This window comes from Arthroderma uncinatum (assembly GCF_011692745.1).
Source record: "Arthroderma uncinatum strain CBS 119779 chromosome Unknown scaffold5, whole genome shotgun sequence".
NCBI classification, from domain to species: domain Eukaryota; kingdom Fungi; phylum Ascomycota; class Eurotiomycetes; order Onygenales; family Arthrodermataceae; genus Arthroderma; species Arthroderma uncinatum.
The window spans coordinates 1138365-1150003 of record NW_022983867.1 but is presented as its reverse complement, the minus strand read 5'-3'; the positions used below and the strand labels follow the sequence as shown (position 1 = coordinate 1150003).

At 48.0% G+C, this 11639-nt stretch overlaps 4 protein-coding genes across 4 annotated transcripts; 1 reads left to right on the top strand and 3 right to left on the bottom strand.

Annotated features, from left to right (window-relative positions):
* Positions 1–3051: 3051 nt before the first annotated feature.
* GIQ15_06741 (uncharacterized protein) lies at positions 3052–3859 on the top strand (the record flags this gene model as incomplete). Its single annotated transcript, XM_033554158.1, has 2 exons — positions 3052–3655; positions 3717–3859. The coding sequence occupies 2 exons, from the start codon at positions 3052–3054 to the stop codon at positions 3857–3859; spliced, it is 747 nt and encodes a 248-aa protein (XP_033403673.1).
* A 714-nt stretch (positions 3860–4573) lies between these two features.
* Positions 4574–6618, bottom strand: GIQ15_06740 (Adaptor complexes medium subunit family protein; the record flags this gene model as incomplete). The annotated part of the gene is made up of 6 exons (XM_033554157.1): positions 4574–4654; positions 5026–5400; positions 5496–5985; positions 6060–6289; positions 6386–6514; positions 6580–6618. The coding sequence occupies 6 exons, from the start codon at positions 6616–6618 to the stop codon at positions 4574–4576; spliced, it is 1344 nt and encodes a 447-aa protein (XP_033403672.1).
* Positions 6619–7425: 807 nt separating this feature from the next.
* GIQ15_06739 (RNase III domain-containing protein) lies at positions 7426–8352 on the bottom strand (the record flags this gene model as incomplete). The annotated part of the gene is made up of 3 exons (XM_033554156.1): positions 7426–7575; positions 7646–7878; positions 7950–8352. The coding sequence occupies 3 exons, from the start codon at positions 8350–8352 to the stop codon at positions 7426–7428; spliced, it is 786 nt and encodes a 261-aa protein (XP_033403671.1).
* A 2251-nt stretch (positions 8353–10603) lies between these two features.
* Positions 10604–11404, bottom strand: GIQ15_06738 (succinate dehydrogenase cytochrome b560 subunit; the record flags this gene model as incomplete). Its single annotated transcript, XM_033554155.1, has 3 exons — positions 10604–11051; positions 11216–11306; positions 11365–11404. 3 exons carry the CDS (start codon positions 11402–11404, stop codon positions 10604–10606), a joined length of 579 nt encoding a protein of 192 aa, XP_033403670.1.
* Positions 11405–11639: the final 235 nt, after the last annotated feature.

Below are 11639 nucleotides of genomic sequence, written 5' to 3'. Positions count from 1 at the left end.
GTTTTAAGATAATCTTATCTGATGGGAAATTTTAAAGTGCAGGGTGGGGCTGTGCAGGTATTATCTGATGGATAATGCCCATGACAGGTATAAGAGGCAGCTCCGTACCCTAAGATGACATGGAGCTGCTTATGGAGTATCTAGGATGGGAGTGAGATAACGTATAATATTGTGGGGATCCATGTCCACCAAAGATCGCATTGTGGTGCAGTTGAGCTTATGCTTTAACGGGGCTTTCCACGCTCCCTTCGCCCAGCGAGAAAAAGACTACCAGGGTTGTTCGTATATAAATTGGTAATAGGGCGGTGAATTCAAATGGTTCCTGACAAAACGTCCCTGTTTACTCCACCTAGCTCGGATATAAGAACAACGGCCCAAAACGGCCCAAACGGAACGGAAGCAGAACGGATCGCCATTCTCCCACCTTTTACACCTTTTAAGCATAGAACAAACTAGCCAAACAAACTCCACTATTCCTTAAGTTAATCGCATTGTAGAGCAGCTACAGTAATAGTTAACTTGCCTGGATAACTGGATAAGTACTGGGCACGGCCTTATTACGTACTTTCCATCTGCCAAGTAGTTATACGGCTTAATCCCAAATCTTAAAGCCAAGATAATCCCAACTCTTGAACCTTTGTGGTTATCCGGCCGTAAATACTCTGCAGGCAGCATATAAAGCACTGCATTCTATATCAGATATTCATAGGTAGTGAGTTGGAAGCCGGCCTCAGGTTGACCTTAAGTCTATAAAACACCCATTTTATATTGCAATGTACCATTCCTCTTATTGTCACGAATTGTTGTAAGGCCAAATTTCACCCCAAACCCTTCAATATAGGGTCAATTCTCCATCCCATCGAGTGTATAGACAATTGGTGACCCTCTTGTGGTCAACAGTTCTATAAGGCCTGTAGATTGGAGTATATAAAATAATAGTGACTGCTTGGGGATATCGCTGCTTACTCACTCGAGGCACGTCAAAAGAGGCAGTTGTGACCAAGATAACGATATAAACCCGGCCTATCATGTGGAAGATACGGTATTGCTGGGAAATATGACTTCCCATAATCGCGGCGTCGAGGTAGATTGCTAAGCGCGCTCTTCGGCCTAGTAATATCCGAAGTGGTTGGGGGCAGTGCAGCAGTGTCTTGGGTATTCTGTGGCCTGGTAGAAATCCATCATCGGAGTGACTCCCTCCATCATTCCCCATGCACAAAGCCTATTGCCCGACTGAATGGCTTGTGGTGATGAACCCATAGATTAATATCGACTATCGATGCCTAATTACATTGTCAGGCAAAAAAGGGCAATAAGCTCTCCTTGGCGAGTGCTCCGGTAGAAAGTGGTGTTTGGGCATTCAATGTATGTTTATTCCAGCAAGACGATCACGTTCCGGAAAAGGAAAATCCAAATCTTCCAGTAGTTAGGCACGCCAGGCCAAATGTCGACGACTCTGGACAGAGTACTCAATCAGACACCATCCCACGGCGACGACCAGCACAGTGATATCTGGCTTCCGTCTCATCGCAGCGAACAGACATCCAAGCTGCCATACCCGTCACCCAACCTTCAACAATCACGTGCCCAATATACTACACCCGCCTACCCGAGTCGCCAATATGGAGGTTTTGGGCATGAAGAATTCGTTGCCCGGCATATATGCGCTCATGGGCCATGAGAAGTCCAGGCCGTCTTTCCTTTGACGACCGGCAGTTCCAGCAATCCAATGGCGGTCCCTGTCAACGGCGCACTTGTCTATATCAAGTAACGGTTTCAGTGTTACTCGCGGTGGGAGCGGCGGCCGATGAGCCCTCAGTGGTTCATCCTGCTGGAAAGGCAGCAAGGCATCCAGAGTAAAAAAACGGGGCTATGTACCTGCTGCGCCAAGTGGCCGACATCATCTGCTGCATGGAGCGCGATCCCGTCGTTTTTAAACATATAAGACGGCTGCTACCGTCACTCGTTGCCCTCTTTTGAAAAACTTCTGGCTTGAACCTGGCGCCTTAGGCTCCCAGATATATGCGACAGTTCATGGCCTTAAAAGTCGAATGAGTCTTGCCTGACATGCCAGCCTCGGATTTCTCCCCAAGCCAGGATGCAGGCCAGTCTGACCATACTATTGGCCGTCATGCATAGAGACATCAATCAGCGCTAATTAGTCATGTCACTTCTCAGGGAGGCTCTCTATTGAGACAGCCAAATAGTTCCCCTTGATAGCAAGATGATACCCCGTCGGTCTAGCAAGATGTGATATTCAGCACCATCTCGTTCCGTCGATATCAATATCCGGACCCACGGCGGCTGCTGGTCCAAACGAATTCTCCTTCGACCGGGGCACAATTCGTCAATATTTCCGCGGGCGGAGGTAAAGATTTGTTCAAGTACTTCACTACCACTCCAGGCCTGCCTGTCTCGAAACGATTCGGCTCTGGAGTCGATAAAATGTGGCCCCCGTGCATTCGCCAATCCAACCACAATCGCCCACATCCTTCCGCAATCTAAAGGCTGTCATACCCCTCACCCTGTGGTGGAATATCTCGGCTAGGTTATGACATAATTCATGCTTGGTACCTAACGTATTTGCTCTTGTCCGCAAGTCTTCTGAACCGCATGGGAAAGGGCACTACTCGCCCGTGACTTGGCCATCGATTGGGTATCAACGCAGGTGTTACATGCGCACATGATAGCCATTACCACTCCAAAATGAAACACGAGGAGGATCTATTACTGCAATCAGTTGCGATGCGAGGACACGGCAACTCCCCCAGGCAATCCTTTGAACCGCGCTATGAGCCGGCGCAATTTTATGAGCCTCAATGGTAACCGGCTATAAGAAGTTAAATCCTTCGGCATCAGGAGAAACTCAATGGGATTGCTATTTCATACCACGCGAAGCCTACTAACTCTTCTAGTCTTCCTAAGCGCTCATATTGAACGAGATAGCTTACTCTTAATGTTTAAACATCCTCGCTATACAACGATTAATCTATGTTTCTTCGCCCTGGCGCATCGCAATCATTGACCGAAGCTACATATTCTATCCAAACAATGAGTGACGAGAGATACAGACGGCTGAGGTTCCTCTTCAAAGTGGACTACATAGAGCCAAATGACGACAATCCGCGATTCGACGATGATGGGCTTTGGTTGCCTAGGGACGATGGCATTTTCGACAGGCACTCCAGTACTGGATGGCTGCAACGGACTCCGGAGAATGTGACTCGTGTTAGGAACCCCGGAGATGGTGATTTTGCTGTCTGCAGCCTGCTCTACAGATCGGCAACATCATATTTCTTTGCAATTCCAGCGGACTGCACGAAACCCCCTGCCCAGCGGGCCGAGCAACGTTGGAGAAGAATACGTTTCGACGACGACGAGAGCCAGAATCTCTCAGTTGCTACATTTTACGGCACCAGCGTCACACTTGCAGGACGAGGATCTCGCGATTGGGTCCCTGAGCTTCTACCAGATTCATACAATGCTAGCCATTCCAGTGATGTTCCGTTTACGCATCTCACAGGCGACCTCGCCTTGATTGTGGCCCTTATTGCCTCCTCTTGCCCTAGGGAACGAGATGCATCATGTCTCATAGAGACAATGCAACGCTGCTTTAGGCCACCTCGCTGGGTGCGCCACCGATCAGACCCTCAGAGTAAGTCCGCTCGTCGGCATATTAGTTCTTACCAGAGAGCGCTCTAACGGCCACTGAATAGGGATCGACCGTCATGGAGTGGTTGTTACAATTAGACTTGACCCAGAAGCTGGGGACATGCGTGAGTCGAAGGTAGACCTCCAGAAATTTCAGCGTGGCGATTACGGTGCTCTGCTTAAAGCTACGGATAGTCCCAACCTCTGAAAGGGGGTGTAATAGAGTGAGGGAGAGAGAGATAGAGACGAACTACACACTCGTTACATTTGCTTTTCCAGTTTTGGTTGAACATTTCCTTAAACTCATACATACGTCGGTACTTCAGGCTTGTCTGATAGTACCCCCTCTGCGCTGAAGAGTTTATCCCCTTGCCGTCTCCGATGCTTGTTGCCAACGCATTTGATCCCAACCCCCATGTCAGACCCTAGTGAAGTTTATAAGCCTCCAACGTTTTCTCTTTTCTCGTTTCTCTCGGCCTGCTCCTTTCCTCGTTCCGATACATACGTTTTATTCTTTCTTCTGCTTGTGTTATATGCATCTCAGCACCTTGGCAACATTGACACGCGCATATTTCGTTTGTTTGTAGGATTCTCGGTTACACACCGTTCGTAAAGCGGAAGTTGTTATCTTGTCCCTCTCTGCTGCCGAGGGCAACTTTTTGTATGATTTGCCTGCGTTTTGCTCAGTTTTAATGATTCCCGTTCCAAGACATGTTATGTATATTACGGCAGAAAGCGGAATACGAAATACTCAAGAAACGGTTGTATAGATCCGTGATGAACCACAGATTCCTTTATTCCTTTTTTTAAAACCATTATAAATACGCTACTCATGTACGGAATGCAGTTCTAAAAGCCCAAGAGACCCTTTTTTTTCGTTTGGAATCAAGGTAAAGAGCGAGCATAAGCCACCCTACAGCAGCTATTGGGCCTCAGGCAAGCGAACCGCGATATCCCCAGATTGAGTGATGTAGCGCACCCAAGGAAGCGAAGGGTATTGAAGCTACGAGTCAGTATCGAGTCAGCATTGGCCAGCAAAGCAAAAGAAACAGGGATTAGCAAGAAAGCCACATTCCATGGATTGGTGAATGAAGACAATGGAACACACGGAATCGCCCATGCGGGGGAGGTATATGTACGACATGGCAAGCGTGGCAAGGGAGCTAGACAATCGCATCTTGGCACGGGACAGAAACAACACGACGGAGATGAAGGGTGCGGATAGAATATGGGAGCGCCCAGGGCTTGCAGGTTGGTGCATGGGGATGAAAGCGAGTGTAGAGAGTAGATAAAGAGATGAAGAGATAAAGAGAAAGCGCGGAAAGAACAGAAGGAACAGAAAGGGCTGGCATCGTGCCCGTATGTATGACGTACCTTTGGTTCCGTGATCTTTAAGTAGCGGACTTGGATGCCGCTGGTCGTGAAATACGGAATCTCAAATTTGACATTGATAGGCCGCTTCCCTTTTCCGCTTTGTCCTGCACCACCCATGCTTCCGCCAAAGCCACCTGTCATGCCACCGCCATGTTCGTCATCACCCTTGACGGATGGTAGCCCTAACTCTGCGCGCATGAGGAATTCTTTTCCTCCGCCAAACTGCTTGATTTTCCATATAATCGCAGACTTCTCAGGCGCATAGTGGACGGTTCCTACATTTGTTCGGAATCTCGGTGAGTCTGCATCCTCGGGTACTGGGACGAGGATTTCCACGTTGTTAGCTGTGCTACGTCGCTTGAATTGTGCTTTTGCCTGGATGAAAGAAGATCGACAGGTTAGCATTCAAATATTGCTTTTGGTCCCGTCGCAGATGTTATGCGAAGTAGAGGGAATAGGGGTTAACATACCTTTAGCATATATTCCATCCGCGAGCCGGAGTGTGACTCCACCAGACACTCCACCCATATCAACGGTTTCACTTGAGTGTTGAGTCGGTAGCTCATAAGTTCGAACTCGCCGTCTGGCGGAATAAAGCTAATAGTTCTATCGTTTTCGAATCTGGACAGCCGTACACACTGATGGAACTTGACGTCCTCCATTTCCACTGCCTTACCCCTGGTTGCTCGACCAGTTGTTTCGAACATAACTTTGTCATTTAAGCCCAGTCGGAGTTCCGGCATGCCACTGAGGTAGCACTTCATCTTCACAGCTCCCAGAATTTCCGATCGAAGAACGTTTCCGGTAGCAGAAACCAGAAGGTTCAGCGATTCAACGACGTCTAGGAACACCTCATTTTTACGGTATCGAATGCCTTCGCTTCTCCATGAAACGGCGTTTGTAACAGCTATGGGTGGCCGTGCTTGTACTTCCAATTTGTGCGATTCTTGGGTAATGTATCTAGATCGTGGGGAAACAGTAGGTTAGCTATACCCCTCCTCCTATCTCTGGAAACGTTGAACATGTAATCATACTCTTGTAATATTTTGCTTTCTGTCGTTTGTGGATGGCCAAAGTCCATCATCTCATCCAGCAACTCATATATAATGACAAAATTGTCTCGGATACTCTCCTCTTCCAATTCCTTGAAGTATTCCGTAAACACCTCCACAATCTTGTGTAGGAAGAGAAGTATTTCGGCGGCATTTGTGTTTCGCTTCGTGAGCGCGAGGACGTATAGATTGCTATGGCGGATGTAGAGGTACTATGTGCAGTTGGTATTATCAGCAAACATGAGCTGACCATAACTGCGCCCGTCCCAAATCTGAACGTTATGCCTCGCGCAAGAGAATTTACCTACGTTAACGCCCTCGGAGGAAAAACAGGGAGGAACTGCAGAACTCTCTTCTTCGGCTTCGCTGAGTAGGATAGGGAATTTCTCAACCGCGGACATGGGGATATCCCCTCGATAGTTGCGGGCAAGGAGGGTCTGAGGGGAACTCGAATGTCAGTAAAAAATGACAGCACCAAACCTCGAGCCGGGGAAGCACATACCTTGCCCTTCAGGTCCAGGAAGAAAACCGCCGAAGCCATTGTTGAGCGAGATATAAAAACAGGGACCCTCTTCGAATAGCTTCTTCAGAGATGACGGAGGCAACAACGGCTCATATCTAATTCGTCATAGTTTGTTCACAAGAGTAGATGGGGTAATTCTGGCCGTCAATTCATTCCACTGTCAGAGCCGTCGTCAGTACCGTCGTCACTGTCTCCAGCGTCGCATCGAGATCCCGTTTGTTCCTCTCCTTTCGCTGTTATCCGTCTGTAGTTCGTTTCGCTATCTCTAGACACGCCGCTCGACTGCGTGTCCACATCCGGCCTAGCGCCGCCCTATAAAACCCTCCTCCAAAATTTCCGACTTTGAACGTTTTTCTTCTTCTTTTCTTCACAAACGCGCATCCTTCAGACAGTGCTAGCCAACACCTTCGGTCTTGTTTACAGGGCTGATCTCTAATCTTGGCTTCTGGCTTTCTGTCAGGTCATATCAGGGTCTTCAATTGCTGCGCTAAGCGATATTGTGATGCGTAGACCAAAATCATGGACTTCATAAGAACTGGCCGGGCATTTTCATGTTGCGCGGGCGGTGTCAGAGAAGTCATACAATCTCTCGACTAACTACACAGTTGCGTGTTGCAGATTGATAGTAGGAGAGCTGGAGGGGCTAGGTTTACATTCATCCGCCTGTTAATATAGTACAAGCCTTAAGAGGTCGAAATAGAAAGAAAAATATATAAAATACAAACAATTAAGAGCAGAATCTAGGCTCAAAGGTGTCAAACAGAATATCTTCAACGCCATGCCAATGCCATAAGCCAAGTGTATATCTATTTACCGCACTGCCGGTCAGGCGAGTTTGAACCCTAGCGGCTTCAGGATTTTCTCACGGGTTATTTCGTTTGCGACTTTGCTTCCGTTTTCGAGTGCAACGGCTCCAATGACCGCGTACATAGCGTGGGTGTATACCGTATCAACTCCAGATTCAGTCAAGTTTTCCTAAAACGTCCAGTCAGTACGAGCGTATGTAGCATATTTGAGATAAGGCATGGTCCAGCCATGCACCCACCTTTCTTGGTAGCCATCTGAGGACATCACTAATGCCGTAATGTCTAGCAAGGGCGGACATCTCCTTCCTCCGTGTCAATTGGCTCCTCGTGGTCTGAGACAAAACCTCGAGCCCTCTGAGGGCCGGGGACTCGTACGGCTGTCTCCCATGCGAGTCTGGCTTAAGTGGTTGGGCATAGACCGTGGGATTCTGAATGAGAGCAAGTGACGCCTGGAGCATAATTACTTGCTTGCCTAGAGCAGAAGATTACTATCAGCAACGGAGCTATCCCACGTCCGCATCTCTTGGGGCCAGGAAGACATACCAAAATAAGCCAGTCGGTCATTAAATCCTCTCCGTCCCTGGTCAAAACTCTTATGGGTAACCGCCTGCCATTTAACCTCCTCAGATAACAGTTTATCACCGTCTTGTCCTAGCACTCGAACATAAAAGTTGTCCAGCACCGCAGGGTCGGAGTTGACCTTAAATTCCTCCCGGGAGGAGGTGCGCAGTCTCACCGGCGCCTTCATGGCAGGGGGAGTTTGTTGCCATCGCGGAGTCGGAGCTGACACGGTCTGCTGTTCCTGGGGAGCGTGTGTGGATGATATTCTTCGTCGAGAGCTCGATTGGGACTGTGAGCAGAACGGGAGGAGGAAGCGTGGGGCGCGCCGGCGCGCAGGCTGGGCAAAACCAGCAATTGTCTGGATAGGAGCAATTTTGAAAGCCATTGGTAGAAATAGAGGCCTGTCCGTTATGTGTCCGGAGGTATCAAGGCGGCCTGGAAATGTCGTTTCGGTTCAACAGTCGAAGATGCTCCAAAGCTACGAGATTTCTCACACGATCACGCTAGCCCCGATCGGGACAAGTGCAGCTCTCCCAAGTCAACTACGAAGTGAACTACGATCATTCTACTGTTATATACGCTGAAGATTCGATCCATGTTGAACACTTAATAGGACGAGTTGAGCCGTTTTGTCTTTGCATCCCGTTGTGACTCTGAGGCTCGTCCTGATATCTTCATGAATTTAAAGCTGTCGTCCTGATATGACCTACAGCAGGAGTAATGCTGGAGCGATAGAAATCATACCTATGAAGGCTGATAATCCAGTCTTATCCTGTAAAGGGTATATCTGTTGCTTATGTGTTATGGCTATAATAACCCTATAAGAGATGCCATCTTGTCAGTCCGACGCATGATTACTGTCGAGTTACCTGCAAGTGCACGAATTCTCTTGAACTTCAAGATATTTCACTGCAGTACAGGGGATACGCACGATATCTCCCGTCCTCAAGGGATAATAATTTATGTGTTTGCTATTCTTCTCATTACAACCAGGTAATGGGCCTTTTCACGTTCCGTATTCCAGCCGCTCTGGTTGGAGTATAGGACTAGATATATATCCATAACAGATACCGTTTGAGCCGTCTGTTATCTTGCCACCTTGCGGTCTAGCCTCGAGTTTGCTTTGGTTATTGCATAGAGATTGAAAGGGTTATGGTGTGTTTGTTTATATTTCCCCGTTTGGCCGGGTCCATCGCCTTCGTGGGCCTTGCAGCGTTTACTTCGCGGACGGGACCTTCACGGGTGCTCCCATGTTGTTTATTATTACCTGGACCAGAGCTATATCTGCTGTAACCCTCCTACGGGAAGGTATTAAGGCGGCCAGTCAAACGAGAGACCGGCAAGGCGGCTACGAGGGTACAACGGCAGCCTGCATGTTGCCGCTGACAAGCCAACCCACGCAGCATAACTTCATCCTTATGCTCTGTATCATGTTCACGTGTTCTGGTTAGGGCTCCTTTCACATATCTTTTACAAGCTAGCATGGCCAGGCCTTGATAGTATATAAGATAAGGTCCTGTCCAGTGTTACTCTGAGCCTGAAGAGTTTTCTCGTTTAAATAACTTCGCACACACACTCACTCTCACTCTTCCTCACTCTCTCATACTCTCCCACACGCTCAAAAAGAAGCCCTTTGAATATCGCCTTATTAGCTTTCAATCTTCAACCTTCCTCAGCCAGCTCCCTGCAAAAGTACAAGAACACGCACAATGCATTGTACTTTGAACCAAACCAGCAGCCTTTATGGCTTGCAGCTCCAGGTGCCAGAAACTCCACGCTTTCAGCGCAAATTCACCACTGTTGAGAACCCTTTGGTTGAATTCGATGCCGCCAATCCATCTTACGACTTCTCGGTTTCTGGTCCTCTGTCTCCTCGTCCAGCTCCACCAAACCCACCTCCAAGCCCAGCTTGAACTTCAGCATACATGAATATCCGCATCTTCGGTCAAAAATCCCAGAGATGCTTTGATATCAATGCTATCACGCCTACTATGGCTACTCTATTCCACCGAAAATAAGACCAAAAAAAAACTGTTAAATGCGCCATGCCACGTCTAGAACCAGCTGCAATAATTAATACCCCACACCGTCTTCACCATCAATGAAAACCATAACCCAAAAAACCCTATCAAAAAAAGAATTGACTTTCCTCTTAATGCATATGCATCACGACTTCACCCAGCTTCAGCAGTCCGGCCAGCCAAACATAGCAACCAGAACAAACCTTCAGTTACTTAAGCTACAGACAATTATGCTTATTTGAGATTGACTTTCCTAGTTGTGCGGTGAAGGGAAGCAAAGGGCAGAGATTTATTCAATGAAGTTCTGTGGATAGTATGTGTGTCTAGTAGTTTTGTTGGGTACGCTGATGTGTCCCTAGACATCTTGCTTTACCCCATGGCCCTTTAATATAATGTTTAATAAGCCCCCCTACATAGAAAACAAATACCAGCTCTATCATGCACTGTAACTATTTTTCTACAGAAACCCATCATAGATTTATAGAATGTTATCTTAGTTGGGTAAAAAGGCTAAGAATAGATGAAGAATTTCAAAAAACATATACAGTTAACAGTAGACAATAATACAGAGGAGACAGCTGGAAGCTTGGTGGTTCAGGATACTTTAGTATAAAATTAGATAAGAGCCAATGCAAGGGCGCTGGTAAGGGTCAACCCGACCACAGTCCACCCAGTTGTAATGACCTGCTGGTTGGTCAGCTGCTTTCCCATATCCCATACAAGATGTCTCAAGCCGTTGAAGCAATGGAAGGTAAATGGGAGGGCCATGGTGAATTTCAACCCAAGCTTGGCGACGATTGGGAGGGCGGCAAAGGCAGCGGCCAACGACGCGGACTCAAGGTGCCATCCGAGCAGAGGGGAAACGAGATAGGCGCTAGCGAAGATGTAGAGACTGCCAGAGAGAACGGCACCGGTGATACGGTTAAGACTGGATAGGTACCAGGTTATCTGGGGCTGGTAGATGCTGAGATGTGGAGAGACGGGACGGTTAAGGCGCTGTTTGGCCAGGATTTTTGTTGGATCGGTGGTCTCTGATGCAGGTGCAGAGGCAGACGTTGCTGGTCTACAGGAAATTAGCCCTATATCCATCATTTTCCGGTCGTCATGTCGACTTGAAACGAAGGCACGAATTATCGGTTTCGCGACCACACGAGTCCACGAGGAAGTCAAGACGAGGCGTCTGCCGTCCGATAATAGGAACTTCGACTCAACTATGCAAGAACTGACCTGATCTGAGCATAGTTTCCAGTTGCAATGGCAGCCGGCTTCGCGAACTTGGACACCGAGCTTCTGAATGCGGATGGATGTTGTGTCGCAACTAGGACACCAGTCAGTACCACGGCCGACCGGTCAATTGATGCGGTATGAGCACTTACGTCGTCTCAGCGACTGCTGTGCTAGTCTGTTTGAAAACATCTTCGTGTTCGAATGAATTGCTCAGTGTCTTTTACCTTCCAAAGCACATCATGGACAAGCCCAAACCAACGTCCGACATCGATCAAGTTGCCCTCGGCTTATGTAAGAATGGACGGCAGATGTCGGAGCCAATCACAGCCAGGGTGATTACAACACATGACCGGAAGAATAATATCCCGCTCCGTTCCAACTTTGGAAATCTTCAACCTCCTACACACGAAACTTCTTCTTTTCT